The sequence below is a fragment of the Puntigrus tetrazona genome, unplaced genomic scaffold, assembly GCF_018831695.1.
Source record: "Puntigrus tetrazona isolate hp1 unplaced genomic scaffold, ASM1883169v1 S000000513, whole genome shotgun sequence".
Classification (NCBI taxonomy): domain Eukaryota; kingdom Metazoa; phylum Chordata; class Actinopteri; order Cypriniformes; family Cyprinidae; genus Puntigrus; species Puntigrus tetrazona.
The window spans coordinates 268,612-294,906 of NW_025048150.1; the positions used below are offsets into that span (position 1 = coordinate 268,612).

Genomic DNA, 26,295 nt, shown 5'->3' on the forward strand with positions numbered 1-26,295 from the left:
TTACTGACCACACGTCAGAAGACCAAACCACCTTCAAGTGCCTCCTGAAGCACGAGATTTCTGAAGGAACGTCTTCTCACCAGACAGGTGAATCTCAGAGCAAAGGAGGAACTCTCGATAAGAACAGACGCTCTGCACATCAGACGTAAACAACGAGTCCATTTGTGCATGTTTGTCAACTTGAACATTTCTGGAGGTTTCAAAAGGCCTGTTCAATAGTAAGAGACCTGATGAGTGTGAAGGATATTACTGAAGCTTCTAACAAGGCTGCAGGTCTGGTCCAACAAAAGAAACATTAAGAAGAGAACGAGCTTTTTAAAATGAACATTTCAAAGCACTCGCTTGACAAAAAAAATAAAAACATAAAAATTCAACGTCAAAGATTTAAGAGCAGGTCAAGAGAGGGATCTTCAAGTGTCGGCAAATATGTTGACAACTTGTTTAATAACTCATAAAACATTCTTCAAACAATAAAACAATTTTATAGTTTCTGTACAATGCTTACTAAGCAGTTTAATTCTATATAGAAAAATGCAGGAGTAGTTTAAATGACCAAACTCCTTCAAATTTAATGGCAGGTACTCTGGGAAAAATAACAGCATTCCATCCACAAATATCTTCAAGCAATAAATATGTATTTATAAATAGTGTAAATGTACATCAGGATTAGAAACAAACAAGGAAGGAAAAAAAAGACAATTTAAACTTTATTTCTTACTCTATGTGCAACCCATTTTCTTTGTGACTTGGCTGTTATGTTTTTTTTTTTTCCACAATTTTTTCCTTTTTCTTACCTAAGAAACAAAATATCCAACATGGTGTCAAAAGAACGAGACAAGTAAAACATAAAAGCGGTAAAAAATTATATATCACCTAATTCTTCACATTACAAATATTGTTTTTTTTGTAGATTTTGCCATCCAAAGTCGTCGTAAAATCGCTATCTACCATACAAAAAGCTAGGCTAGCGCTCCTTCGTGAAGGCGAACCCTTGAGACACAAGGAAAAGAGATTTCAGGTTTCAGCATGTTAACAAAATACAAAAAGAACGTCTCAAGTCAGTAGTCTGTAAGTGACGATGCCAGTTGTGACAGACAATATGTACAAAAACGAGTTTCCCACAATTTCCTCCCCAGTCTGTGATTAATTTCTCACGTGAAGCAGAGGCGAGCGGCCCGATCAGAACGAGGTGTGCAGAGAGGAAGTCCTCACTAGCGCCTCCCGCAGGCCACAGTCACACACTGCAGTTTATAAACAGGTTGCATAGACACACACAGCCACTTGAGTCTCCGATGGTCACCAGCCACACGAGAGACGAGCGCCACGGTCCTGAATATCAGAAGTGGTCCGTTTAGAGAGTTCCAGTAATGCGATATTATCCACATGTACACCATCTTAACGTCAAGATGAAGACGAATGCAGAGCAGGAGCCTACAAAACACAAGGTGAGCGAGGAGCGTCATTCATGCTCAGGGTGCAGATCCATTTTTAACCAATGAATACACTTTTCCATGGGATTCAAGATTAGTCACGACCTAATCTTCTATTTTACAATAAGAAAAAATATCTGGTCTAATGCTTCATAGCACGAGTGATCTAAAATAAATAACTATTATTGCTACTCGTTTGCTTTCTATTTGTTCTAATTAATGGACATTACTCTGAACATATACCCCCTGAAGACTGTAGTTTGTTTTAAAACTAATATTTTGTGTTTAAACTCAAAACTCGAATTTCATTTTAGAAAGTTTCAGCAGAATTCAGGAACAGAAACAAAAATGTAAAAAATGTAGAACTTTTTAAAAATAAGTTACAAAAAGGTTATTCGGTGATCTATTTTCTCTCTTTGTTTGATTAACATTAACGACAGATGGACAGCTGTTTATTAAACAGTACACTTTTTCCCCTCAACTGTTTACATTCACTTATTAAATCAGAACCCACTGTGTACCAGGATACTCGCCTGGATGGACATTTAATGTGGATTAGCGCAACAAGCTGCAAGAATAACCTGATATAAGAAACTTGCAGCAAAACTTTTTCAGGCCTGAAAATTGGCGTCTTAAAAATCCATGACCTTTCCAGACCTGCTCGCTGCTCATTTGATGACATGTGACGTCTCATTCAAACACAAACGATGACTAAACCTGCTTGAACCCTCGCTAGTTAGCAAGCAAAAGCAAACGGACACGCTGGAACTTGAACTACATATCTGGTCAAATAGAAGACTTACTAATGAGAACTGGTCGTAAACCTGCATGAGGTCCTCCATTCTGTACTGCTCCAGCACCACAAACCCATCGAGCTCATTACTGCCCTTCCGGGCGCAATCCTGACACTGAACCACGAAGGACTTCCGGGAGTAACTGTCGCTCGTCACAAAGAGCAGGTTAAACACCTCCACCTGGAACAGGGCAGCACAGGAAGGTGATTAGATCAGAAACACGGAGCCTTCTCCTCTCAGAGTCCAGCACTCACCTCACAGATGCTGCAGTAATGCGCCGGCTCATCCCGGCTTCGTCTGTGCCAGATCGTCTCCTTCCCAGCAGACACCAGTGCCTCTTTTATCGTCTGACACTGATTGAGCGTCCGCAGCAAACAGAACCTGTGAACCCGAGACAAGCTTTACCATTGGACCCAGCTCAAAAGACCCAGATTAGGGATGAAGATCATCACTGGAGTCGTGATTCGATTACACAGCGCATCGTGAGGAGTAAAACAGAATCATATATAATATATACTGCATTCCACACAGTAAAAGAGAAGAAATAAAACACCGCAATAACGGCAAGTGAAAGCAAACACGTTCAAGCAATGGTCACGAGTCTCAGCGAGCTTATTCTGTGTGTCTGTAGCCTCAACTTGATGCTCAAACAGATCATGTCTTGATTAACTACATACATAAACAACTAGATTATGGAATATATCCTCACCATGAAATACAATTAGACATTTTTATAGAATTGAGAAAACTTCACACTCACTTGATCATCTCAAACAGCTTGTGGTCGGACACTTTAATGTTCCTCGCCATGTTCCAGGACAGATGCACCATGGGAACCATAGATTTGACGCTCTGGAGTTTGTTCCACTCATAGCGTTCGACGGCCAGCTTGTACTGATACGCTGCAGGAAGCAGAAAAACCCAACCATCACACAACAAGGCAGAAACAGGCAGAGAGCCAGGCTGAACATCACGCACCGGTCAGAGGGCCCACGTTCCAGGAGATGTTATTGCACCAGCCGATGGCCTGACCCCAGTGCACCGTCCCCGTGTTCAGCCACACCAGGTCTCCCGGACGCTGGATGAAGCGGTACACCGGCACGTTCGCCTCGTACAAGTCCTCCAGATTGGGCCACCACGAGCCCTTCAAGAAGTTGATGTTGTTCCTGAAGGACAGATTCTTGCGTATCAACAGAAGCCACTTTAAGATCCATCAGAAAATGTCGGGGAACATTCAGGAGATCACGTACTTCTCACAGAAGTTGCTCATCACGCCCCAGTACGGCTCTGGCACGGCAAACCACTCGCAGTCGCCCGGCCCGATGTTGATGTTGACGGCGCAGAAGTTATTGTGTTCCTGATGGCCTGAGGATGAACAGAAAGACAGATCACGTGACTGGCTGAAGATAGATGAGCTATGATATCAAGCAGCGATAATCTCACCTGGAGTTCTGCTGCCCGGGACTTTCATGAAGAGCTGGACCGTGTTCATACCCAGAATGCTGTGGCCCACGTGACTCAGCAGGTTCCCAGCAGACACCACACGGGCAAACGCAGGCAGCTTGCTCAGTTCCTGCAGCTGCAGCTTCCACCTGCAGGGGGCAGCACCTCGGCTTTATAACACTCACTGTAACAGTGTTACTCTCAGCCTCAAGGCCAGTTCACACCACATAGACAAACACCAACAAACTAGTCTGTTAGTTGGATCAGTGTCACCCCTGTTGGTGTTGGTTGGAGTTTGTTTTCATCCAACTGAACATGCTTAATCTGCGTTTGTTGGGTCGTGGAATACCTGAGTGTGAAAGGGTTTTCCAACAAACTCTGACATGTCCAAAAACCGTTGCCATGACGATGCACAAGTTTCACTTAAAGCGTGCTTCACCCACGGCCACTTTCGTTTCTGGCTTAGAACGATTCGCAAAGACATTAATGACAGTAAAATTTAGATAAGAAGGGTAAGAAATGGATGATCATATAGCTAGTCAGACTTGCACTATTTACACTAGACATGACAAAATACAACAGAGGTTCTACTCATTATAATTAGTCTACAATGAATGTCGTGGTGTGTAACAATTTTCACATCCGATGTGGACACTTATTTGACTCCCTATTTCTCGAAGTTTGTTGGTGCAGTGTAAACATAACAGTCAACTTGTTTGTTGGTGTTTGATCCGGATTGGTGCTGAACTTTGAAAGAAGGTAGATCTCACACCTCACAGATAAACAACTGCCTGTAATGATCAAGTGCTGTTTCAGATCCTAATTAGTTGGTTCAGTTGTGTTCGTTTAATCAGGGTTGGAGCTGAACTTTGACTTTGAAGGAAGGTAGATCTCCAGGAACAGGAAGCCCTGGGGCTTTTTAATAGTATATGGGTGTACAGTATGTTAATATTATATCAATTTAATATAGCTAAAAACAAAAAAATTAATAGACTTATTTAGACTTAGATTTAATAGACTTATTTAGACACCATAGTGCCCGTTTTTGCTCTTTTTTACTAACAAAAGTAATTTCAAATACTGTTTTGTGTCTCTGAGCAGTATGACAGCGATTAGTTCCTGAAAGAATCGGTTAAATGATTTGATTCAATCACAATGACTCACTTATCAATAGTGTCTTACTGCCACCCACCGATGGTTTTAATTTCACATTTAAAAGTACTCCTTAATTTTTTTTATATAATGAATTGATTTTGTTGATACTGAACTGATTTAATTTGTTTGGTAACAGAACAAATGTCTTATTCTAATTGACTGATTACATGTAAAAATGTGACAAAAACTTTCAGGAAAAAATACCATTACAAAAAATGCAATTAAAAGGTACACATCAAATAAAATGTGTTGAAAAACATTAATTCCTATCACCATCACATAGAATATAAAGAAAAATCTAAAACTTTAGGAGACACCTGTCCATGGAGGTCCCTAAGGTACCAGCACAGCTCAGAACTCAACTAAATATTGTCTAATTATAGTTATTAATAAAATCCCTGAAAATATCAAGATATAATTTTTTGGTCAACATAACAGACCCTACAAACAAAACAAGAAACCTGATGAAAACTCACTTCTTTTCATCGGAGACGTCAATGTTCGTCCCAAACTTGACTTGTTTAAAAGGACCCTTCCGCCTCCTGGAAACACTGAACAGAATGAAGAGAGTAAGTGCAGGACTACATCAGCGCAGATAAAGCCCTTCAGCTCACGCTAGACACTCACGTTTCTGACGACGTCATTTCAGAGTCTGACAGCTCCTTCTGGCCCTTCTTCTCATTCTCTTCCTGAAAAAACAAACAATCATTTAATGAGCAAAAAAATCATTTAATGTGCCTGTAAAAGTGGTTTCCATGGTGCTGGTGCTCATGAATGCTACTTTATCAGATACAATAAAAATGATAAAAATCACAATATATATTGATATTGAATCCAGCCCTATGCCATCATTTGCTTTTTACAGATTCCTGATTAGATTCCAACAAGACAAAAAACAGTCAAACATTTAGATGTCAAACATTTTTTCTGGTCTTTTTACAAAGCATACAATTTTAAAGACACTGCATAGATTTCTTTTTGTAAATGAAATACACATTAATTTAAGTTAAGATATTCAGTCTAGATCGGTGACGGATTTTGTTCTTTGATTAACATTCATGACGGGCAGTGCGTTTATTAAGATGCTTTACATTCACGTAGGACAAAAATGGCTGCGTTTTTGCATTTTCTTTCCATTCTTGCACTTAAATCTTTTAAAATCATGTGAATGCAGGAATCGTTAAGAGGAAACGCACGCATCTGTTTCTTGGAGATTTGGTTTTGGTCACCCAGCCCTGATGTTAACTCACCCGCAGAGACTCCTGGAAGGAAGCGGCCTGGTACTGGGCGTATTTGGCGATGGTGGTGTATGAGCGGCTGCCCTCGCAGCGCCACTGTTTCTGCAGGCCGCTGGCGTCCCAGTTCTCATCGGCCGGCTGACAGAGCTGCGTCCGAACCTCCACCAGGTGCTCTGGGTTTGCCTCTACTAGTGTCTTTGTGGAGAACAGTCCCAGATCTACAGAGACAGAACAAACATGACCCGAGATCCTACAAGGGACCTCAACTACACTGACTTCAGGGTATGGCTAAATGTTTGAAACATATGGGCCAAAAATGAAAATCTGAAATGAAGCCTGCTTGCATTACGCACTTCTGAGTTTGGATAAAACCATCTGTGTATTTATGTAACCAATGTATAAAATTGTCTTATGACATTATAGCACCTAATAACTGATTTAATAAAGTGACAGACCAAGCACAGCAGAGAAAAGCTTCAGAAGGGTCAAAATATTTGAATACTACTAATGTCTATAATAATAATAATAATAATAATACATATTTTACTAGTGTGCTGCAAATCAGTCAGAATTTTGTTTTTCATACAGCAAGCGTTCAAATGTCCTTGAATTCTGTGCAACAATAGAGAGCAAAGCTAGTCTCGCTCTGTTTTATAGTCGCCATGGAAACCACAGAGAAACATGTAATTCCCACAAGAACACACATTTGGCCTTTCAGGTAACCGCGTGTATGTGACACAGTAAGACTGTGTGTGTGTGTGTGTGTGTGTGTGTGTGAGAATGAGTGTGAGTGCGTGGGAGTATGAGTGTGTGAGAGAGAGTTTGTGTGTGAGTGGGAGTATGTGTGTGATTATGGGTGATGGCGTAAGAATATGTGTGTGTGTGAGAACTAAGCTAAGGTTGGAAAGCTAACCCAGTTTGAGGGCTCCTGCTAGGCCGCGGATGACGGTGACAGGGTTGGATGGGTTGGTGCAGAACTGGTGCAGCGGCGGGAAGAACGCGTCTCTTTTATTCTCCAACTGAAACATGAACAAACACACGTTTATTAAGAGACGCGCATCAAATGCAGCATTAGCTATTGCTAGGCAGGGTCCGGTGTGTGCCGCTCACATAGATGCTCGGCGTCGGAGGGTTGAGCTTGTCTTTAGCTAGCGGCGGTGAGGGAGGAGGAGGAAGTCGAGGCGGAGGACACTTGTTCAGCAGGATACTGCTGCTCGACAGGCCATTCTTCCCAAGACTCCTGCAAATAAATGTGAAAAGTTATTTCTGCAGAATAAACCACATGTAAAAATTAATTGTAGCTGAAAGGTTAAAGAAAGTCAAACACTTTTTGTGCAGGCACACTGTGACATGTATGGTTTCTATTTTTGACGCGACTAAACTGATCTTCTCACTATTTTCACATACGATCTTTACAAAGTTTATCCTTAACTGTGCTGTGCTCTGATTGAAATGACCATATTTACAAACAATCAGCATCTCCATGACAACAATATTACTGTGAGAATACAAGTTATTCAAATCCTCCCTCACGTAGATATGAGGGGCATTTAAACAAGGCCGTGGACGAGGCATTTGTGACTTTACGGATCTTCTCTGTGCACAAACAGCTTGAAACACTCCAAACAGAAAGAAAACTTAAAAATCACATCATACGACCCGTTTAAACCTGTTGTAATTCTCTCTGTTCAAGCAACATTAACGCAGTGGTTCTAAAATGTAAAGGGAGCACGTGTGGTTATGGTTAGACCAGTAAAAATATTAAACTAGACATTTTAGTCCATCAGCAGTTTGTACAGGTTGGTGTGACATCAGCAGCACGTAAAGCAGATCCTAGACAGCATTTAAGCACAAATCCAACTCCAGAATAAATACTTCCTTCCTAAGTTGCAAAAAAATTTTTTTTCTGGATTTGTCTCCATGTAGTGTACTCCAATAGTGGCCACAGTTTTTTACGTCAAAATGCAGTTTCAGTGCAGCTTCAAAGAGCTCCACACGACCCCAGCGGGGGAACGAGGGTCTTAGCCAAACAAACGGTCATTTTCTGAAAAACTTTCTGTGGTTAACATTTTTTTTTAACCATAAATGCTGGGCTAGCTCTGCAATGTGCCTCGTCACATGCTGCGTAATCCTGTTGGAAAGGTCACAAATTGTTAGTTCATTGTCTTTGTAAATCTAATCTTCTCATCCCACTGTAAAATCATCTGATTCATTACTTTGCCTTTTCTGTAAATGCTACTACTTTTTTTGCATGTTAAATTTATAAATACTGGGTCGGTGCTTCCACCTGCCTCACCTAACATCTAATAAAGACAAGCATTGCAGAAATAAAAATCTTAAGTTTCTTTTTCAGATGACCAATAGTTTCTCTAAATAAGACTGGGTTCATGAGCTCTTTGTAGCTCATTTTGATTTTCCATCATTGAAGTGTGTTTTCCTAAAAAACCAAGACATGAACATGTAGCACACGTTTCGCAGCGACGCTCAGCTCGTACCTGCAGGCCTTCAGCACCTCTGTGGATGTAGGGTAAATGGAGAAGGTGGAGGATGAGCGAGACGGTCTGAGAGCTGCTTTGATGCAGAGCTCCGGCGGCTCCAGCTTCAGCGGGCTCCGTGAATCCTCCGAACACGCTCCCCCTCCGCTCCCGTTAACGGCGGCCGGCGCGGCACAGCGGGATGACGGGGACGAGGCGGGCGAGGAGGCGCTGGAGCCCGGGTGGATGTGGTTGGCCCTGGGGCCGGCGGCCGGACTCCTCTTGGACAGCTGTGGACTGTCTGCGGAAGCGGCCTGCGGCGAGCGGTCAGGGCTGTGGTGGTTAGCGGCAGTGGAACCGTTGCCCTGCAGGGCGGCGCTCTCTTTGGTCGGGGCGGTGCCGTGGGGCGCACCTGAGGTAGCCGTTTGCGAGGAGGAGGAAGCGGGCGAGGACGTGGAGGAAGGAGAGGACAGATGATTGACAGCTGGCTCCGATGGGGTCGTGGCGGAAAGTCCAACCTGATTGTGAGGGCCGCCGTCGGCCGAAGCACTGGAAGAGAGAGTCCGGTCTCCATTAGGACCTGCCCAATGCGAACCCAGACCTTTCTGAAGCCCCTGAATCAGGAGGAAAGTCAGAAATACACGTCACCACCACCAGAATCCACTGAATGTAACTCTATCCAGAATCAATGACAAATCACACTCAGACCTAAAAACAATATTGTAATTATTAAGCTCAAGTCTACTAAAGAAAGTGATAAACACTGCTTTTGGGTTTGTAAAGCATGAGGAGTGACGCACTCGACAGAATGTGAAAATAAAAATGTGTTGAAATTATTTGCTTGTGATCGTCCCATGAGAAGTGTTGCCTGCTGGATGCCGGATTTTTACAAGAGGGAAAGTCATGAGGTGAAAGGTCAATGAGAGAGAACAGATAAACATGGCCTTTTTGCAAGCAAAGGGGGGTCAACAAAACCTTAAATGACCCCAAAAATTATATAGTATATATTTATTTAATGCTATGTCTGTAAAACAGTCCATGTGACATCGGTGGCTTAACTGTACCATCACAAAGCTACGAGAATGTAAAACAAAGAAAGAAAAACAAAGAAAACTGATTTCTTGTCTCTAGCTAGGGTCAGAAAAACCCTCAGGTTTCATCAAAAGCATCTTAAATTGACTTCCTAAGATGTAGATGAAGGTCCTACAGGATTGAAAGGATATGAAGGCAAGTAATGACAGGATTTTCGCTTTTGGGTGGACTATTTCTTAAAAACCTCACAGAGCATTATGATAAACATTGAGGAAAAGCTGAATGATATTATGTGATACTAACAGGTTTATAGTTGGCATTATTAAGCCATTTCTGCTTATAGTTGCGTCTCTAACACAAGTTGTCTCATTTGTTAAATGTTGAAGCTAAACCACATTAGATATTTTTCACACAAAAGACACCTATAGACCACAATGGATAGCTTTCACTGCAGGAGGTGGAGGGGCTGATCGCTCTGTATGGTGCTGAACTCCAGTGTAAAAGCACACCTGAGCGGAGTTGAGATGCTGGCTCTTCCATGTGTCTCCTGGGCTTGTGCAGTTGTGAGGTAGTGCGTTGGGGTGCAGGTAAGGCACGTCTCCGTTCGCTCTGGTTCCTGGCGTGTGATTATTGCCGACTGAAGAGGGCAGCGGCCCGTTGGCCAGTGGCGGAGCGCTGCAGGACGGTCTCACGGCCGGGCCGCGAGGAACGGGGTGAGCAGGCAGTGAGGGGCCGTTGGGGAGGCTGGCTCGTATTTGCCCAGAAGAGTTTTGTCTCATCTGCAGATAAAAATTCGTAGGGTATTATGGGCTAATTAATGGCCTTAATCAATGCGTCACCATAGTCTTGAGAAAATTATGCATTACAGAGAACCGGGAGTTCTCTGATGAACTTCAAGACTCAAACCTCGGCCGGTCTGAGTGCCGGCTCTGATGTACCTGTTGCTGGTGCAGGTGCATGGCTGACAGCTGAGCCTCCAACTGCTCCAACATCTGCAGCTGAAGCGGCTTCAGACTCGCCCGGTTGGCTCGCAACTGCTCCAGCAACTGAGCGGAAAAAGATAAAGAGTGGCAGATCGATCATACCACTAACAAGTTATCAGCACTCACAAAACAGGTGCTTAACTTAACAGCTCAGTTATGATTAAAACAGACTGAACGAGCTCCTGAGTGAGCAGCAGCTCATTGGTCACTTCCAGGGCTGGCTTTGTATACAGTTTTACTAAATCAATTTCCATGATTTGAGACAATATTCATGACCTAATGTTCTATTATTTCATAATAAATCTGTTCAAAGAGTTTCAAAAGTATTTGATTATTGTTGAATTGATTACAGAGTCTCTGCATTGAACAATTTCTTAAATCTCGTCATTATACATCCCTATCACTGTATTCTATTTTATACTGTTCAGTGCTTTGATACAATCTGTTGTTAAAAGCGCTCTATAAATAAATTGATGATTGATGAAAAATGATTTGATTTAACCCAGCAACGAAATTTAGGGCCTGATTCTTCATAATTCTGTTATTACACAGATTTGGAGGAGGAGAAGTTTTCCTGGCCTGGAAATTGCGGTTTAAAATTTCATCACTTTCCAGTTTTTTCGTGAAACAAACCTAAGACCATGAGAGTCTGAAACCAACAATTATTATGAAGCCTGCAATACAACAAAAACACCGCTTTGATCATAATATCCTCCTGTTGTTCACAAAGTTATTCTTTGTTTTTCCTTGTTGAATGCCACACACACACAAATGATGTTGCCGTCGACTGGCTTACGTCACTTCTTTGTACCCACCTTCAATGTGAATGCAACCAGTAAAATGGTACTGGGAAATAGTTTGCGCAAAATCGTCCTAGTACTTTATTACTGTACTTTTAGTTCTGGATCTAAGGCGGTGCGTAAGGTGCTTTTGTGAACTTATATCTAACTGAATCCAGTCTCTGACAGCAGGAGGCGCTGATGGAGCAGCAGAATTACAGCTGTTTACCGTAACCTCTGGACAAAACAGCATTGCTACTTTATTAGGTGTCGCATGGAGAGAAGATGAAAAACGGTCAAATCTTTTCTGAAGATGGTCAGAAACTTTGAGGGTACATTCTTATAAATTCATTCATTCATATATTAATTATCTTAGGACTTTAAGATATGTTTTCACACTACACTACACTGTGTGCACCTGAGACTATTATTCAAAACTGTACTTCATGCTGGACATTTATCCTAAGTAGTTCAAATTGCGTTAATCGAAAATGGTTTTAAATGATCATTTAAATATGAATTGGTAATTTTAATCATGATTGATGTTGAAAGTGGTGTTCGTCATGCTCTCACCTGCAGCTTCTGAGGAGACAGGTACCAGTTGGGAGTCGGTGGCTGTGCTGAACTGTTGGTCCAAGACTCTGCAGAACTCTGAGGGGTGAAGAAACACAGATGTGGTCATTACTGCTGTGGGCACATCAGCCGCGTGCTGACCAGAGCAAACAGAGCACAAACCTTGGCAGGGCTGGCGGTCCTCTTCCTCTTGGCTGGGCTGGACTGATCTTCAGCCTGATCCAGCGGACTCACGTGGGGAGGCAGCGACTGACCGGAGCCAGGAGCCCCACCCGATGACCCCGGCTGAGGTTTACACGCCTGAGAGAGACCGCAGACACGTGAAGAGACAGATAGATGCAGAACATCTACACCAGTCACGTGAAAGCCTGTTTTAGACCGGTGTCGCTAAAACTAACTGAAACAGACACCTGCAGCTGACCATAAACGTATCAGACTCTGAAACTGCTCAATATACATCCTCCGCTCAAAAATCTGTCTGGTGCCGATACTCAGACGTACCTCAAATGTTATGAGTACGTCACATTTAACATTTACCGTTCTAGCGTGGCTCATGTTTAGCAGAGGCCTTTTTGAAAAGGTTTACAGGGTCAAGTCGTTCAGATGAAGCTATACCCACAAAAATAAAAATGTGAATCTGGAGCACAAAAGCAGTCATCAGTAGAACAGATATATGTAGCAATAGACAAAAATACATTGTACAGGTCAACTTTTTTTTTATGCCAAAAATCATCAGCATAATTAAAGTAAAGATCATGCCCCATGAAGATATTTCCTGCAGTAAAAATAAACATTTTATTTTGGGTTAGTACTATGCATCAATAAGATCTTCATTACAACTTTAAAAGAAATTTTTCTCAATATTTTATTCCTTTGCACTCTCAGATTCCAGATTTTTATTATTTATTTATTTTATTTAAATCGTTGCATCTCAGCCAAATATTGTCCTATCCTAACAAACAACAATGGGAAGCTTATTTCCAGCTATAAGATGCACAAATCTTAAAATATATACATCTAAGACTGGTTTTGTGGTCCAGGGTCCTGTATGATGAGCCTGTTTTGTGTTTTTAAAAGAATAAAAGAGATTGAGCAAATATCTTTACAAAATGAGGAAAAACTGAAAGGGAATCATTCGAATAATACAGGTATCAGGTCAAGTGCTCCAAAGATACAGCCTCATATCCTTTTTTTAATTGTCTATTAGGATCTTATTTCAACAAATCTCAAAATGTATGCAAGTATTTAAACTGTTGGTGGCGCTGAAGAGAGAGACGTGGGCCTTTCAATCTGCCACATCATCTTAAGATACGAACACCCCCCCAAAAAAGAAAACAACTGAACTCTGAGAGAAAAGATGCAAAAACAAATAAAACATTTATTATGAGCGAGAGCATCAGTATCAATGAGAGAGAAAACATCTCATTATACTGTCATGAACACACACACACACACACACACACTCGACTAGTAACTACTACAGCCGGACTGCGTCAGTGTTTGGTGTGGAACTGCAGCACTAGAGGGCACAATGACTACAGGACTAAAACTACAGCACAAACAGCTCTGGGTGAAAAACGGCGAGACGAGGCACCTGTTGAACTCGCAGCCAATTGAAGAGACATCGGCGTCAAACTCATTTTTGACCCAGGAGTGATTGTGCAGAGCTACTCTACTGAAGCTCACACACAGAAACCACGCTACTGATCGACTGCCCGGCGCTTTCTGGAAACATCTTAACCCTAATGACTCCCAAAATACTTCCAATCCCGACACACACTTTCAGGCGTACCACAATGAGCAGAAGACGTGGCAAGCAGGAGCGTGGTTTCACCGGATGAGCTGTGTATGTGTGTGTGTGTGTGTGTGTGTGCTGAGGGGCATTTCTAAGGCTGAGATGTCAAAGCGTGTGTGTCTATCTGGTCTCACCTGCTGGCCTGTGCTCTGGACACCCTGTCTGGACGTTAGCTCTGCTGGGATTGGGAGGCTCCAGGCTTCCTCAATACTAGGAAGCATTTTACTTTTACTCTGTAGACTATTGTGTTGGAGGTTAGAGAACTGATCCTAGGATGAAAACGCGTGAAAAAGACATGTAAACAGCCATCTGAGGTGGTGCGGCGGAACAGTTCAAACAGAGAGCAGTGCGGCCTGATGCCAAACCAGTCTAGATTTACGCTGGCCTTCTCGCTCCAGTGACTCACGCATACAAACAAAGAATGAAGGTGAAAGAAATCTGATCGTGACACAAATTAACTCAACGTATTCAGAACAAATGCAACATTTAGCGAGACGCACACAGGCTAACGGCGCTCTGGCGCGGATCGAGCGGACGCTAGCGAGGCTCTCACCTGCAGGTATTTAATGCGGGCCGCCAGCGCCGCCGTGTTGCTGCAGGCTTTGCTGCGCGTGGCGTTGATGTAGCACTTGATGGCGTCCTGCGGCTGGTTGCAGGACTCGTAGAGCGTGCCCAGGTCCATCCAGGCCGCGGCGTGACTGTGATCCAGCTGCACGGCGCAGATGTAGGCCTGCAGAGCGTCCATGGGCTGATTCTGCTGCTGATACAGCACGCTAACAGACCAAGAGACAGAAAACAGAGTGAGCCACCGCTAACTCGTCTTCATGTCAGCGAACAAAAGAATCAGAGTGGAAGAACAGCTGCACTACCAACAGATCGATGGTGACGACGGGTTACTTTGGTCAACATTGTAAATCACAATTATTTAACAGAATTCTGAGTGGGCTGTGTCACCAATACTGTATATGAATGATTACAGTCTAGTGATTAATGTATCTTGCAGAAGAACATTGTAGGTGGATCTTCGGTTTTTGTCAGATGAATCACACAGAAACTGGGCTCCTCTGCAGCAGACCAGTCTAAATAGTCCGTATATAAACACTTATAGGTGTATCATAGATACACAAGCCAATGGATTCATGGTGTACTCGCTTATAAACATGTCAACAGTCTGCAAACACATTCAACATCAATGACGAACACTGAATATCATGGTAATCTAATTAATGAAATTACTGCTAAAAAAAGCCACTTCCTTGACCATTTTTAATAAGACTTAATAAAGATAAAAATATGACTAAATACTAAAAATGTTTTGCTTGCAAATGAAAGCACTGTGATTAAAACTAAAATTGCTATCAAACTGTTAAGGCAAAGAATGGAGCTGAAGCCTTCAAGAAGTGTGACATGAGTGTGATGGCCAAAGAGCTCTTGATGTAAACATTCACTGCTCCTCTGATCTGACAGATACGTACCCTATCGAGCACCACGTGTCTGCGCTGGCCTCTGATTTGTCTATGGACTGTCTGTATGAAATGAACGCATCCTGGACCTTCCCAATACTGGAGTAGCACCTGCAGAGAGCAATAGAAAACAGATCTGAATAAATGGCAGGCGTCAGGGCCGACCGATCGCAGACGCAGAGGTGTGACTGACCTGCCGAGGAAATACCAGGACTGGCCGGAGTTCGGATCAGCTTCCAGAGATTTCTGGAGACACTGGATGGCGTAGCTGTCCTTGTTAGCTTTATCTCCCAGCTGCTCGACCGTATGATGCATCCAGCCTGACAGAAAGAGAGACACTCTTTCAGACAGAAGAATACCTTCAGAGATTCAGCTCAACTAAACTCTAAGCTTATTACCACAGAGAACACTTTAGACTCGATCCCTAAACCAAGCTATCGGTGATGCGTTCACAGCCAAATGGTCAAGAACATGTTTTTGTTAAAGCGGTTTCAGTTTGAAAGCGAACAATGACCTTCTCGACTTGAGGTGAAAGGACTGCTGGTCAAGAGCCTGAGGACTCTGCTGCAGATAAACAGCTTTCAGGTTTGTTTTGTCATTTTCTGGTATCTGTGGATCGGTCACACTAAAAGAGGTTCATCTTAGCACTTTTGTCTTGTGTACTTTTTTTATATTTTGACTAGAAACAAGACAAAAAAAAAAAAATTGTAGCATGAGCTCTCAGTTTTACATGGACATGAACTTAAAACACTTCTCTCAGCACTTAAACACAGACGTGAGCGGACACAGGTGTTAGTGCGTATCAGGTCTGTGTTTTGATGTTCTTACCCAGCTGCTGTAAGGTCGCCGCCTTCACCTGCGCAGGTAAGTCCTCTGTCTGCAGGAGGCTCTCATAGGCCTCTTTGGCCGCACGGTATCGCTTCTGTGATGCAACAAAACCAGACATTCAGTCGTCAACTAACCCTCAAACACTGACAGACTCAAACAGAGCCCTGCTCTGACGTCTGTGTGACACTGTGCTGAACAGGAAGAGAGCAGGCAACGCCACGGCAACCCCTCTCCTGTTGCTATGGTAACAACCCGAACTGTAAGCTCCAGCATTCCCTTCACAAACGAGCTCTTGCAATAACATTAAATCACATTAAGATCAGAACTAGTTAACACGTGCTGTCAGCGAAAGAAACAGACTCACCTGGATCTCGTATAAATGCGCGATGTGAAACTGAACTACAAAAACAAGAGACAAAAAAAAAAAAGAAAAAAGACAGCAATTAGAAGAAAACTAAAAACAGAAGAATCCTTATTTCAATTATTCTAAGGAGAAGAGCCTGAAAAACATCTTTCTTCTTCCAGTGGAGGTGAGACATGTGTGAGTGAGACAGAGAAAGAGTGAGAGTGAGAGCAAGAGAGAGGGAAGAAGAAAAAAACAAACACTACGCCAGCAGTGGCTGCTATTGGTGTTTCCAAGGCAACCAGTCGTAGGCAATATGACTGAGAATAAAATGAAGGGATGATATGCTGTAAACGAAGCAGTGCATGTTTTTCCACTGAGAATCAAAAGCAGTATTAAAAGGTAAAGAGATTCAATAAGCTATTAACACACATCATAATGTGGTCTGTGAGGTTTTAAGCTGTTTTGCGGTCAGCAGGTGAAAATGGTCTGATCACTCTGTAAACAACAGCTTGCTCTCGTCCAAGGAAAACACACACACACACACACACACTCACACACACACACACACCTTAGTGTTTGTAATGTGAATAGCATCAGTACTAGTGAGAACTGACTTAACTAATACCACTAATGACTTGCTAATTAAACTGATTACACAACATACGCTGTGACTGTTATGGCAGCAGGATCTTTAGATGTCGGTGCAGTACTTACTCTCTGCTTTGGACAAAGTGCAGTGATTGGAGTCGATGAGCGCCAGCTGAAAGTGCTGCGGACACACAGGAAACAAAGCATCGCTCAGTGAAAGTTCACATCTCTCCGAAACAAGACACTTTCAAAACCCCCAAAAGAAAGACTCATTATACAGCAGTTCATTAACAGAAAATCAAAGAGTTTAAGCACAAACATCCAGTACTTCTGTGTCACAAATGAAACTTCATGATGATCATAAAAAAAAGTGCAATTGTACATTAACAGTGAATAATAAACGTGTGACAGAAAGCTAAAGTGAGCTCACTCATTTGCTGACATGTCAGAGATGACATCGGGGGGATTAACTGAAGTGGTAAACTAATAGATATTACGTAAATTCACTAAAGCTCGTGCCGTACCTTTAAGCTGGACTCGTAGTCTGTGTTGACTTTGAACATCAGTCCGAGACGCAGATGAATCTCTTTAGCGCGGGAGAAGCCAGGGTCGATGTACAGCACCTCCTGAAACGCCTTAATCGCCCTGAGAGCAAACAAACTACAATTAAAAACTCATTCCTGCACATCACGATGCCAGCGTGTTCTGAATAAGACAGAATCTAAACTGTGAGGAATCTCCCAGAATCAGTCTCCATGTGTGCAGAGGGGGAGTATCGCCATGGAAACCATCCACCCACCCCTTAATGCCCATCTGAGCTCGTTAACCTCGTTACATGAGTGACCAAATTCACATTATTCATCCCTTTACTGAGTACAGATACTCACCACTGAAATGCATTGTAATGGAAGTAAACCATCCCGAGGCCGTACAGAAAGGCAGCGTTCTAGAGGAAGAGGAAAAATAAAATCACCACAAGACATTCACAATTAACAGATCAGACACAGTGAAAACCACCTGAAACTGCAAGAAAACACACAGGAAGATCCCACTGCAGCTGCCAACCCACACACACACACACACACACACACTTTGATAAACATACATAACAGCAGCTGGGTTAATAGGTTATTTAGGGTGCCATTTCTTTAAGAGCTGCTGCTGAACATCAAGTACACACACACAGGCTGAACTTTTGAGACTTTTTGTGAAGAATTTGTGACTTTTTTTTCATATTTGACATTTCAAATAATTCAAAAGGTTTTATATAAATGTGTAAAAAAACACTTAGATGACAACCGCTTGATTCTGTAATCATCAGTTTTTTCACAAATATAAATGAAAAGGAAGTAAACACTAATCAACAGGCCACTCTTATCTGGGAATTTTGGCTGCATTAAATCATATTTTATAAACGAACGCAAAGCTAAAACTCAATTTACGTACAGCACATAGTGATGAAATGACATGATAGTGGGCAAGTACTGTGCAGCATAGTTTGAAATCATGAGCTCAAATTATGTTTTGTTTAATTTCTGATTATTAGACACACTTCTATCTGTATTTGACAAAACTTTAAAACAGTGACAGCAAACAGAAGAACAGTGTGCTGTTCTCAGAACCGGCATATGTACATATTATCTGAACAGAAAAACTTATCAGCCGATGCAGATATTTGAAAAGCACCAAATCAGTGAAGAAACACACACACACACACACACACACACACACACACACACACACACACACACACACACTCTGTTTGAATTCATCAGTTGCTTACCTTCCAGTAGTCTGATTGTAAACTGTAGTACCGTTGGTACGCAGATAATGCTGCAACAGAAAGACACGCGTGTAAGGAGAAGCTTTCGATCATGTTAGTGGATCAGAACAGAAGAGCTTCTCTGCACCTTTTGGATACTCCTCCAGTAAGAGATTGAAATGACCCAGCTGGCAGAAGAACTCGGGATCCACTTTTCCTTCAGCTTTCAGGATGAGAGACTCGTAGCAGCGTACAGCCTGTGTGAGGAACACACACACACACACACACACACACACACACACATCACTCTCAAATAGCGTGGCATTTATGCAAACAAACCTTTATGTCTTAAAACCTAAACAAATGCAACATTTAACATTTATTTTTGCATTATATTCTCAGTCAAAATGATTAGAAATTCAAGAAAAAGACGACACTTCAGACTAGCGATCGATCTCGAAAACGTTAGCGAGCCCACTGCGACTCTCAAGGCTGACCATCATCAGCCTGTCAATTATCCTCAATTTCCAGTAAACAAACTAGAAATGTGGTTAATATTTCATCATCATCATCGTTCTTCAGGATTCACGAGAACAAGAATCATGACCCAATGATTAGCCTGCTCAGATTTCATTGTCACTCAAACACTTTCTTCAGCTTTGAGACAATAATCTCGCTTTAACCCTCAACATCCATGAACAGACTGAACACGAGATTAATAGTCCACTGTTTAGATTATGCTAATATCACAAACAGAGAGAAATCTGTACATTACAACAAAAGCAACTGAAATAAACTCTAGCGTTTTAATTAGGGATGCACGGAACTGATTTTTTTTTGGAAGGGGAAAAATAAATAAATAAGTCACATTTTGTAGACATTTTATCCAAAAAATACAAATGAAGACAATGGAAGCAATCAGAATAAACAAGAGCAATAATACCCAAGCGATAAGTCTAAAGAGGAGAAAAAATAAATAAATCTAGGGTTTGTTTTCTTTAAAAAAATGAAACGAACAGTAAATGTAGAGTGCAAATCTAAATGAGCCAATATTTTTAAATAGTCAGGCAGATACCAACAAAGCACAATTTAAAGTTAGTAAAATTTAATCATTTTTTGGCCATTTTTCTTGAATCAGGCACGCAACTGGCCAAAAAAAGAAAACTGGACCCTTTGAGCAGCAAATTATTATTAGAATGATTTCTGACGAACCCCGTAACACTGAAGACTGGAATAATCATGCTGTGCTTCACAGAAATAATGTTATTTCAAATCAATCAATCATTAAAAAAAAAAGCATCTTAAAAATCATGAAGGTATATTAAAGTAATAATTGTTGAATTTCTTTGTTCAATTAGTCTGAGTACTGAGTGTGAGATACACCTGCATTCTGACTAGCAGGTTAAAACAAGCCACTGGTTCCCACCATCTGTGACCAAACATGATCTTTCTAACATTTACTCGCCCTCACGCCATTAAAACCTTCATGACTGACCTCCTTCTGTACAAGACAAAACACAAGACGTTTTGAAGAATAACAACATTCATTTTTGGGTGATCGGTCCCATTAGATGTGTCTAGTCTAGCGGTTGAGATGAAATGAACCCAATGGGTCGTTCCCTGAAACACCCCTTCCTTTAGAGAAGAGACTGAATTAAGATGTTGTAGTGTGAGACAGCAGAGACAGACATCTAACCAAGGTAAATGAAGGTATTATATGTACTTAAATTCTTCAATAAATCTTTGTTACTTGATCATCATTGTATCAGTGTTGTATTTGCATGAACATGAAACACACTGTTTGTACTGTAACAGATTTCCAGGGACCCGCGGCGTATTTAGATATAAATAGCTTTCATTTTTTTTAAGGTTTTTGTACACCTCTAAAAACATAGTTATATATTATATTGCATTTCTATCAACAGATCCTCCAAAATATAAACATCACCCCACCAGTCCCGCTAAACATCGGAGAGCGTCTCTGACAAAACTAACATCTCGAAGCAGAGGACCGAGGAGGATGACGTGGTTCAGCGTCTGTACGGAGAGCTCCATACGGCTGTTATTTTGGTTCTGTTCAGGACAGACGCGGCTGGACGTCTGATCCAACATTCCCTGCGAGTCACCGGCTGACCTCACGCTGCTTGGCAGGACACTCGCAGAGAACCGTTCTGCACACATCTACAGCAATTAGAGCAGGTGCACGGCCAACAAAACAAAAAGCAGAGAACGGCACGCTACATGTGATGCTTAGCATTCAGTCCTTTCAGACGCTCAAAACTAATTAAAGGGTTGATGAACTACATATTAAAGAATAGTTTTAAAGGACATGCTTTATACCAAAGAGAATCAGAAGCGCAAACTAAATATTAATCAAATGCAAAAAAAGTACACTGCTCAAAATGTGCAGAAAACTGATGCAGAAAATCTTGGCTAGTATAATTTTATTTTTTAATATGTAGAAAATGGAATAAAAATTAAAAAACATCTCCCATAAATATTTAATTAAACATTATAAGAAGTAAACGCAATCTGGGAAGTTTGAGTGCATTGGGAAAAGTTTTTTTTTCCTTTTTCAACTGAAGCTTGCTCTCATTTTAGATACAGCACACAGTGAAAACAACAAACATGACAGAAGACAAATAATATACAGCATACTTTAAAATCACAAGTTTACAAGCTGATTCTCAGTTCGGTTCATCACGCAGAAAACACACAATCATAAAGGACACAAATACACACCTCACAGATCTCAGTCAGACTCGACGGTTTCTGCAGCATTTGTGAAACTAATTGCTCAGTCATTCAAAGATCTGTTTAAATTATGAATGCATATTTGCTGATTTCTTTCTTTTTGTCAAATGTTTGTCTTTCTATTATTAATAATATAAAAACAATCATTCCAGTATTGTTTTTGATGACAGTGAACAATGAAGAGAGAGAGAGAATGTGAGCACCGTGTGACGTTCTCATTGCTATCAAAATAAAAGTCCCACCTTGAACACACAAGCCTGAACAGAAAAACGTAACCAATGATTTATTAAGTGTTTTTAGGAGCAACAAGTGTGCCAACTTTGCACCAAATACACCAGACAACGAGGGACATGAGTGAACAAATCACATTAAGAACTTAAAAGATCCAAAAGCTTTAAAAAAGCCAAATCTTAACAGTACAGAATACGGGCCATGAGCACCAGAACACCGCATTAACATCCGTTTAAACATTCTCTGCTCACTTCTGTTGATATGAAACTCTGATTCCCATCAGGTTTGAGCTAGAGGTCTAACACATCAGAAATCTCACGGTCAAAATCAGATTGTTTTCTAGCCACAGATTGGATCGTTCTTATGATCAACAACAAAAAAATAACCAAAAAAAACAACAACAACTCTATATTATATATCTTTGCTTTCCATTACTCAAAGCCAAGTACCACAGCAAAAACTCTTAGCCTAGAAAGTTCAAACATTATTAAAGAGAAGTGAACAGACAATGAAAATAAAAACAAATATACAAATTACAAGCATACATAAATGCAACAGAACGAAGTTACAAAAAAAGGCTGTAGCATTAAATGTAAAATAACACTATGTAGTGTTCACCATATAAACTAAAAGCACATTTCTTTTAAAAACATGACGTCTAGTTGTTTGAACACAATGACAGCAGCAGGTGTTTAAAGGCCACTGGCCCTTTAAGACTTGATGCACGGATCCAATATAAATCACACACATCTGATTTCTTTCTAAGCTGTTCTCAGTCATTCTGGTAAATGCAGTTGGTTATGTCTCAAATGAATGTCAAAATTAGTTTTTTGTCAATTTATACATCTGTTCAAAGGCAAGGAGTGAAGGAAGGTTCGGTTCATCTGTGCATCTAGAAAACAATGTGTGAATAACGAATCGACTTACAATCTATAATGGTAAATATGCAATTCGTTGAGTCACTGGTTTGAGAATAAAAACACCACATTTAATGCAGTCCAGACACAAACCAACACACAGAAGCATTCGAGCAGCGCTATCTGCTGTACAGAAGGGAACTCAGTCTTCAATCAGCCTCTCAGATCTGATTCACCTCACACATCTTTAACTCGCCTTTGAAGCCTTTCAAGGTTTTTCTTTATTCTCCATCAATGACAAAGAAACAAGGAAACAAATGAAACTGACATTTCCATTTGACATAAATGATATAGACAACTGTGACGACTTTAAATAAAAAACAGATCACAAGCTAACTTAAACCATCCACATTCAAGCCTACATGAACCTACATTGAAGATCAGAACGTTAAAGAGACCTGAGACAGAGGCCCACGAACACTACGTCAATGCATTCATAAAGCTTGCAACGCAAGTGTGTCGGAAATGAACAAAACAAAAAGGTTGTTCTTCAGTCCATAACACATAATATGGAAATGCAATTCAGATCAAGAGACGCAATTAGTCTGTTAAAATAAACAACAGCCTGCATCACATCTACAATAGTGATGATACAACGCTAAAAGAAACCACAGATACTTCACCTCCATCTGGACGACATTCTGGAGAACCACAAATCAGCTCAGCTGTGCTTCACTTACAGCAAAAACCCAATCAAACCCAGTAGATCAAACACAACCACTCCAATTACATTAACTGATATAAAGACCGCGAAACAGAACCAGGCACTGGTGCAAATATCACGATGGGAAAGTGACACCTGACGACACGCTCAATATGACGATTGATCTAGACACCATCATTCTGTTATCATTTACAAAAGAAGATATCCTGAACCCCACTAGGGACGGATGTTGTTTACATTTTATTGATACTGATTCCAATACAGATATGCAATCAGACAATAACTAAAGCAATCAGGTGCTGTTTGACGGCCTTTCACTACATGCATGCTTCAGGTGAACGCACTGAATCAGCAACTACCAGAACAACATGTGAATGAAAAAAAAAAAGTTAACAGGGAAGGCTTTTAAATCAAAAATGTGTCTCGTGAATTACAGTGGGAGCTAGAGCCGGGAGACAGTAAACAGGCTACAGAGCGATGCTTGAGCTAGATGTTGTGTTTTGTTAGTAAAAATTATATTACTAGTATCGTCTCTTTTGTTCACGATTACACTACTTAGGTTTGTAACGTTAGCCCACACTTTCAAACGTTCCGCTCTTGCCATGATGACTGATTGCACACAAACGCCGCCTCCATCATTCAGTGAAGGAAAATGATAAGCAGCAGCTTCTAATGTGTCATTAACATTGAAGTATACAAAGATAAAAACAACTCAATTATTGATAACAGTATCATTTGTCCTGAAGCTTAACGGTATAACAGTATTGATCCAATAAAGTATTGGAAACCCCCCCAGTAAGTAAATACCAGTTCTCGACACCATCCCTCATTCCCACTGTTTTTGTCTAAAATACAAAACAACCCTGAACATCATGGACCTTTATTGTATGGACAAAGAAAACAAGAGACATTTTTCAAAATGTTCACTTAAGTCAAGTCACCTTAATTCATATATAGCGCTTTCAGCAACACCGATTGAGTCGAAGCAGCTTTACAGTATTAACAGGAAAACCAGTCTGTGAAAAACACACTTTTAGTTAAAGCCAGTTCATCATTGATTCAGTGATGTCATCATCCAGCTCGATCGCAATCAATCTGATCATATCACTGGAAATGAAGTGAACGAATAAGTGCCACAGGAGAGCATGTTTTAGCCAACTATCCTGACACCAATTACCAGAGGTCAGGGGTCATATGTATAAATGCAGTGAGCAGATGACAGCAGAACTTCAAGCATTACATCCATCAGATACATACAGGTCTCCAGCTAAGTGTGCAAACGAAGCCCAGGCGCATCTGACAGGATTTCTAACAGGACCAGGAGTCAGCTGCAGACAGCACTCGGTCTTTGTCCACTCTCTAGTGCTCACTACAGCTCACTGCTGGACTGCACAACACAACACAGGGAGGTGTTCTCACAGGAGGCCGCTTACCCACAAGCCTTCGCGGGGCTCGGAGTGGAAGGCTGTAGCAATGCTAGCTGCACTTTCTGCAGCGTTATTCGCGTCTCTTTCTGCATTATAACGCGCTAGCTCTCACCCCTCCCCACCCCGCCATCTTGGGCCGACCCAAGCAGCCATTACCACCGCACACAAATCACCGTCTCTGAGTGAACCTGAGCGCGATTCTTCCTCTGACGCGTTTGACAGACGCGGCGTCGATGAACGCGACGAGCAGGTCACCTCTCAGTCACTGAAGGAAATAAAGCCCCAAATCATGGAGTGATCCGAGGCTCTGTAGCCTCTCTGACACCCGCATGTCCACAAACAAGCTAACGTTACAGAATAAACACACGCAGACGCGCGGCTAACGCTAGGGACGCGCCGCGTCCATCCGTGTTTGTGAAAACAGCGAATCGAGTCCGAGCCTCGCGACGCTCGTGTAATCGCAGGGCAGAACCGCGGCTAAGCTCCGCGTCAAATCAAGCGCGTTAGCTGAACGGTTAGCCGCGCAGCTCTGAGGAGAAAATAAGGACGCGTCGCCGCTCGCAAACCCTGGCCCTCGCTGTCATTTCGCACCGCATGTGTGCGTCGAGAAGCGTTGATTTAAACGCGCATATTTACCTTTACGAGCAGGGCCTTCATGCTGGCGCCATCTTCATGAAGCCGCTGGTATCCGAACAGAGAGCTGCGAACGAGAGACACACACACAGAGACACAAACACACACGCAGAGGGTTTGGGATCAACTCGCACGTCTCACACTCAGAAACAATGAAAAGCAGCCAAAAGACGCCCGCGGCTCCGACCTGTCGACGCGGGCCAGAGCGTCGCTCTCCTGCGCGCTCAGCCGCGGTGAGTCCTCCTCGGGTTCGCTCGCTTTTCCCGCCGCCATTTTCTTCTCCTCATCACCAGCAGCGCTGAGGCGTCGAGCGGCGGCGACGGCGAGCGACACTCGGCACGATTTCATGGAATCGCGCCGCGAAATCGAGGGAAGGCGAGCTCCGTGCGTCCAAAAGCCACAATAAAAGCGAACTTTTTCTCCTGTGAAACGCGCCTCAGAGTCTGAACCCCCGTGCGAAGTGAGCTGGCCCTCCAGCGGTGCGTCGTCTCACATTGTTTTGTAGGAATAAACTGTGACGCGGCGGCTCGGCGTTGATGCGCGACAAGCAGCCCTGCACACTTAAAAACGCAGAACGTTTTAAAACAATCTCAAAGTTGTGTTCGCTAGCAGATTAAAGTTGTTGTAATTGTGTCACACAGGCGAACCCACGCCGTCGCCGTCGCCACGCCCTCCCGGGCTCGACAGCCAATCGCTGCGCAGAACGCGAGCGCGTCACTGGCCTCGTCCCAAAATGTTGTGGTCCAGTCCTTTAGCTAATTTTCTTTCCTGTAACGATCCTTGGAACGCGCGACCTGAAACGCCCGAGCGTTTGACGCGATGCATGGGAAAGTTCGGCGGCGCAAACGCGATTCCCTTAAACAGAGGATTCAGAGCGGCTCGTTTGCGTTGTTATGAAATGCAAATAAAGAGGCGTGGTTTTCATAAAATGGGGAAATTGGACTGACAGCCCTGCAGCTGAGGCCCGATCCTTTCGCTGTTGTTCA

The 26,295-nt window shown here is 42.2% G+C and overlaps 1 protein-coding gene across 2 annotated transcripts; it reads right to left on the bottom strand.

Annotated features, from left to right (window-relative positions):
- Positions 1-425: 425 nt before the first annotated feature.
- kdm6al (lysine (K)-specific demethylase 6A, like) lies at positions 426-25,922 on the bottom strand. Of its 2 annotated transcripts, XM_043232076.1 has the most exons (30): positions 25,497-25,922; positions 25,313-25,376; positions 18,832-18,940; positions 18,705-18,754; positions 17,809-17,867; positions 17,446-17,566; positions 17,048-17,102; positions 16,352-16,386; positions 15,988-16,081; positions 15,353-15,479; positions 15,172-15,270; positions 14,250-14,469; positions 13,831-13,965; positions 12,064-12,201; positions 11,902-11,979; positions 10,505-10,612; positions 10,076-10,345; positions 8,556-9,148; positions 7,171-7,300; positions 6,974-7,079; positions 6,073-6,278; positions 5,450-5,511; positions 5,299-5,373; positions 3,668-3,816; positions 3,475-3,589; positions 3,203-3,390; positions 2,985-3,126; positions 2,479-2,605; positions 2,234-2,404; positions 426-1,431 (listed from the first exon to the last, which is right to left on the bottom strand). In XM_043232076.1, exons 1-30 carry the CDS (start codon positions 25,655-25,657, stop codon positions 1,402-1,404), a joined length of 4,017 nt encoding a protein of 1,338 aa, XP_043088011.1. In that variant the 5' UTR covers positions 25,658-25,922; the 3' UTR covers positions 426-1,401. The 2 variants fall into 2 exon arrangements, with proteins under 2 accessions (XP_043088011.1, XP_043088012.1); XM_043232077.1 differs by lacking the exon at positions 13,831-13,965.
- Positions 25,923-26,295: the final 373 nt, after the last annotated feature.

Coding starts and splice junctions, on each gene's coding strand:
- kdm6al (XM_043232076.1), bottom strand. CDS start 25,657: ATGAAATCGTGCCGAGTGTCGCTCGCCGTCGCCGCCGCTCGACGCCTC. Junction 10,613..11,901: donor TGTCTCCTCAGAAGCTGCAG/GTGAGAGCATGA, acceptor TTTTCCGCTCAG/TTGCTGGAGCAGTTGCGAGC. Junction 6,279..6,973: donor AGCAGGAGCCCTCAAACTGG/GTTAGCTTTCCA, acceptor CTGTCTCTGTAG/ATCTGGGACTGTTCTCCACA.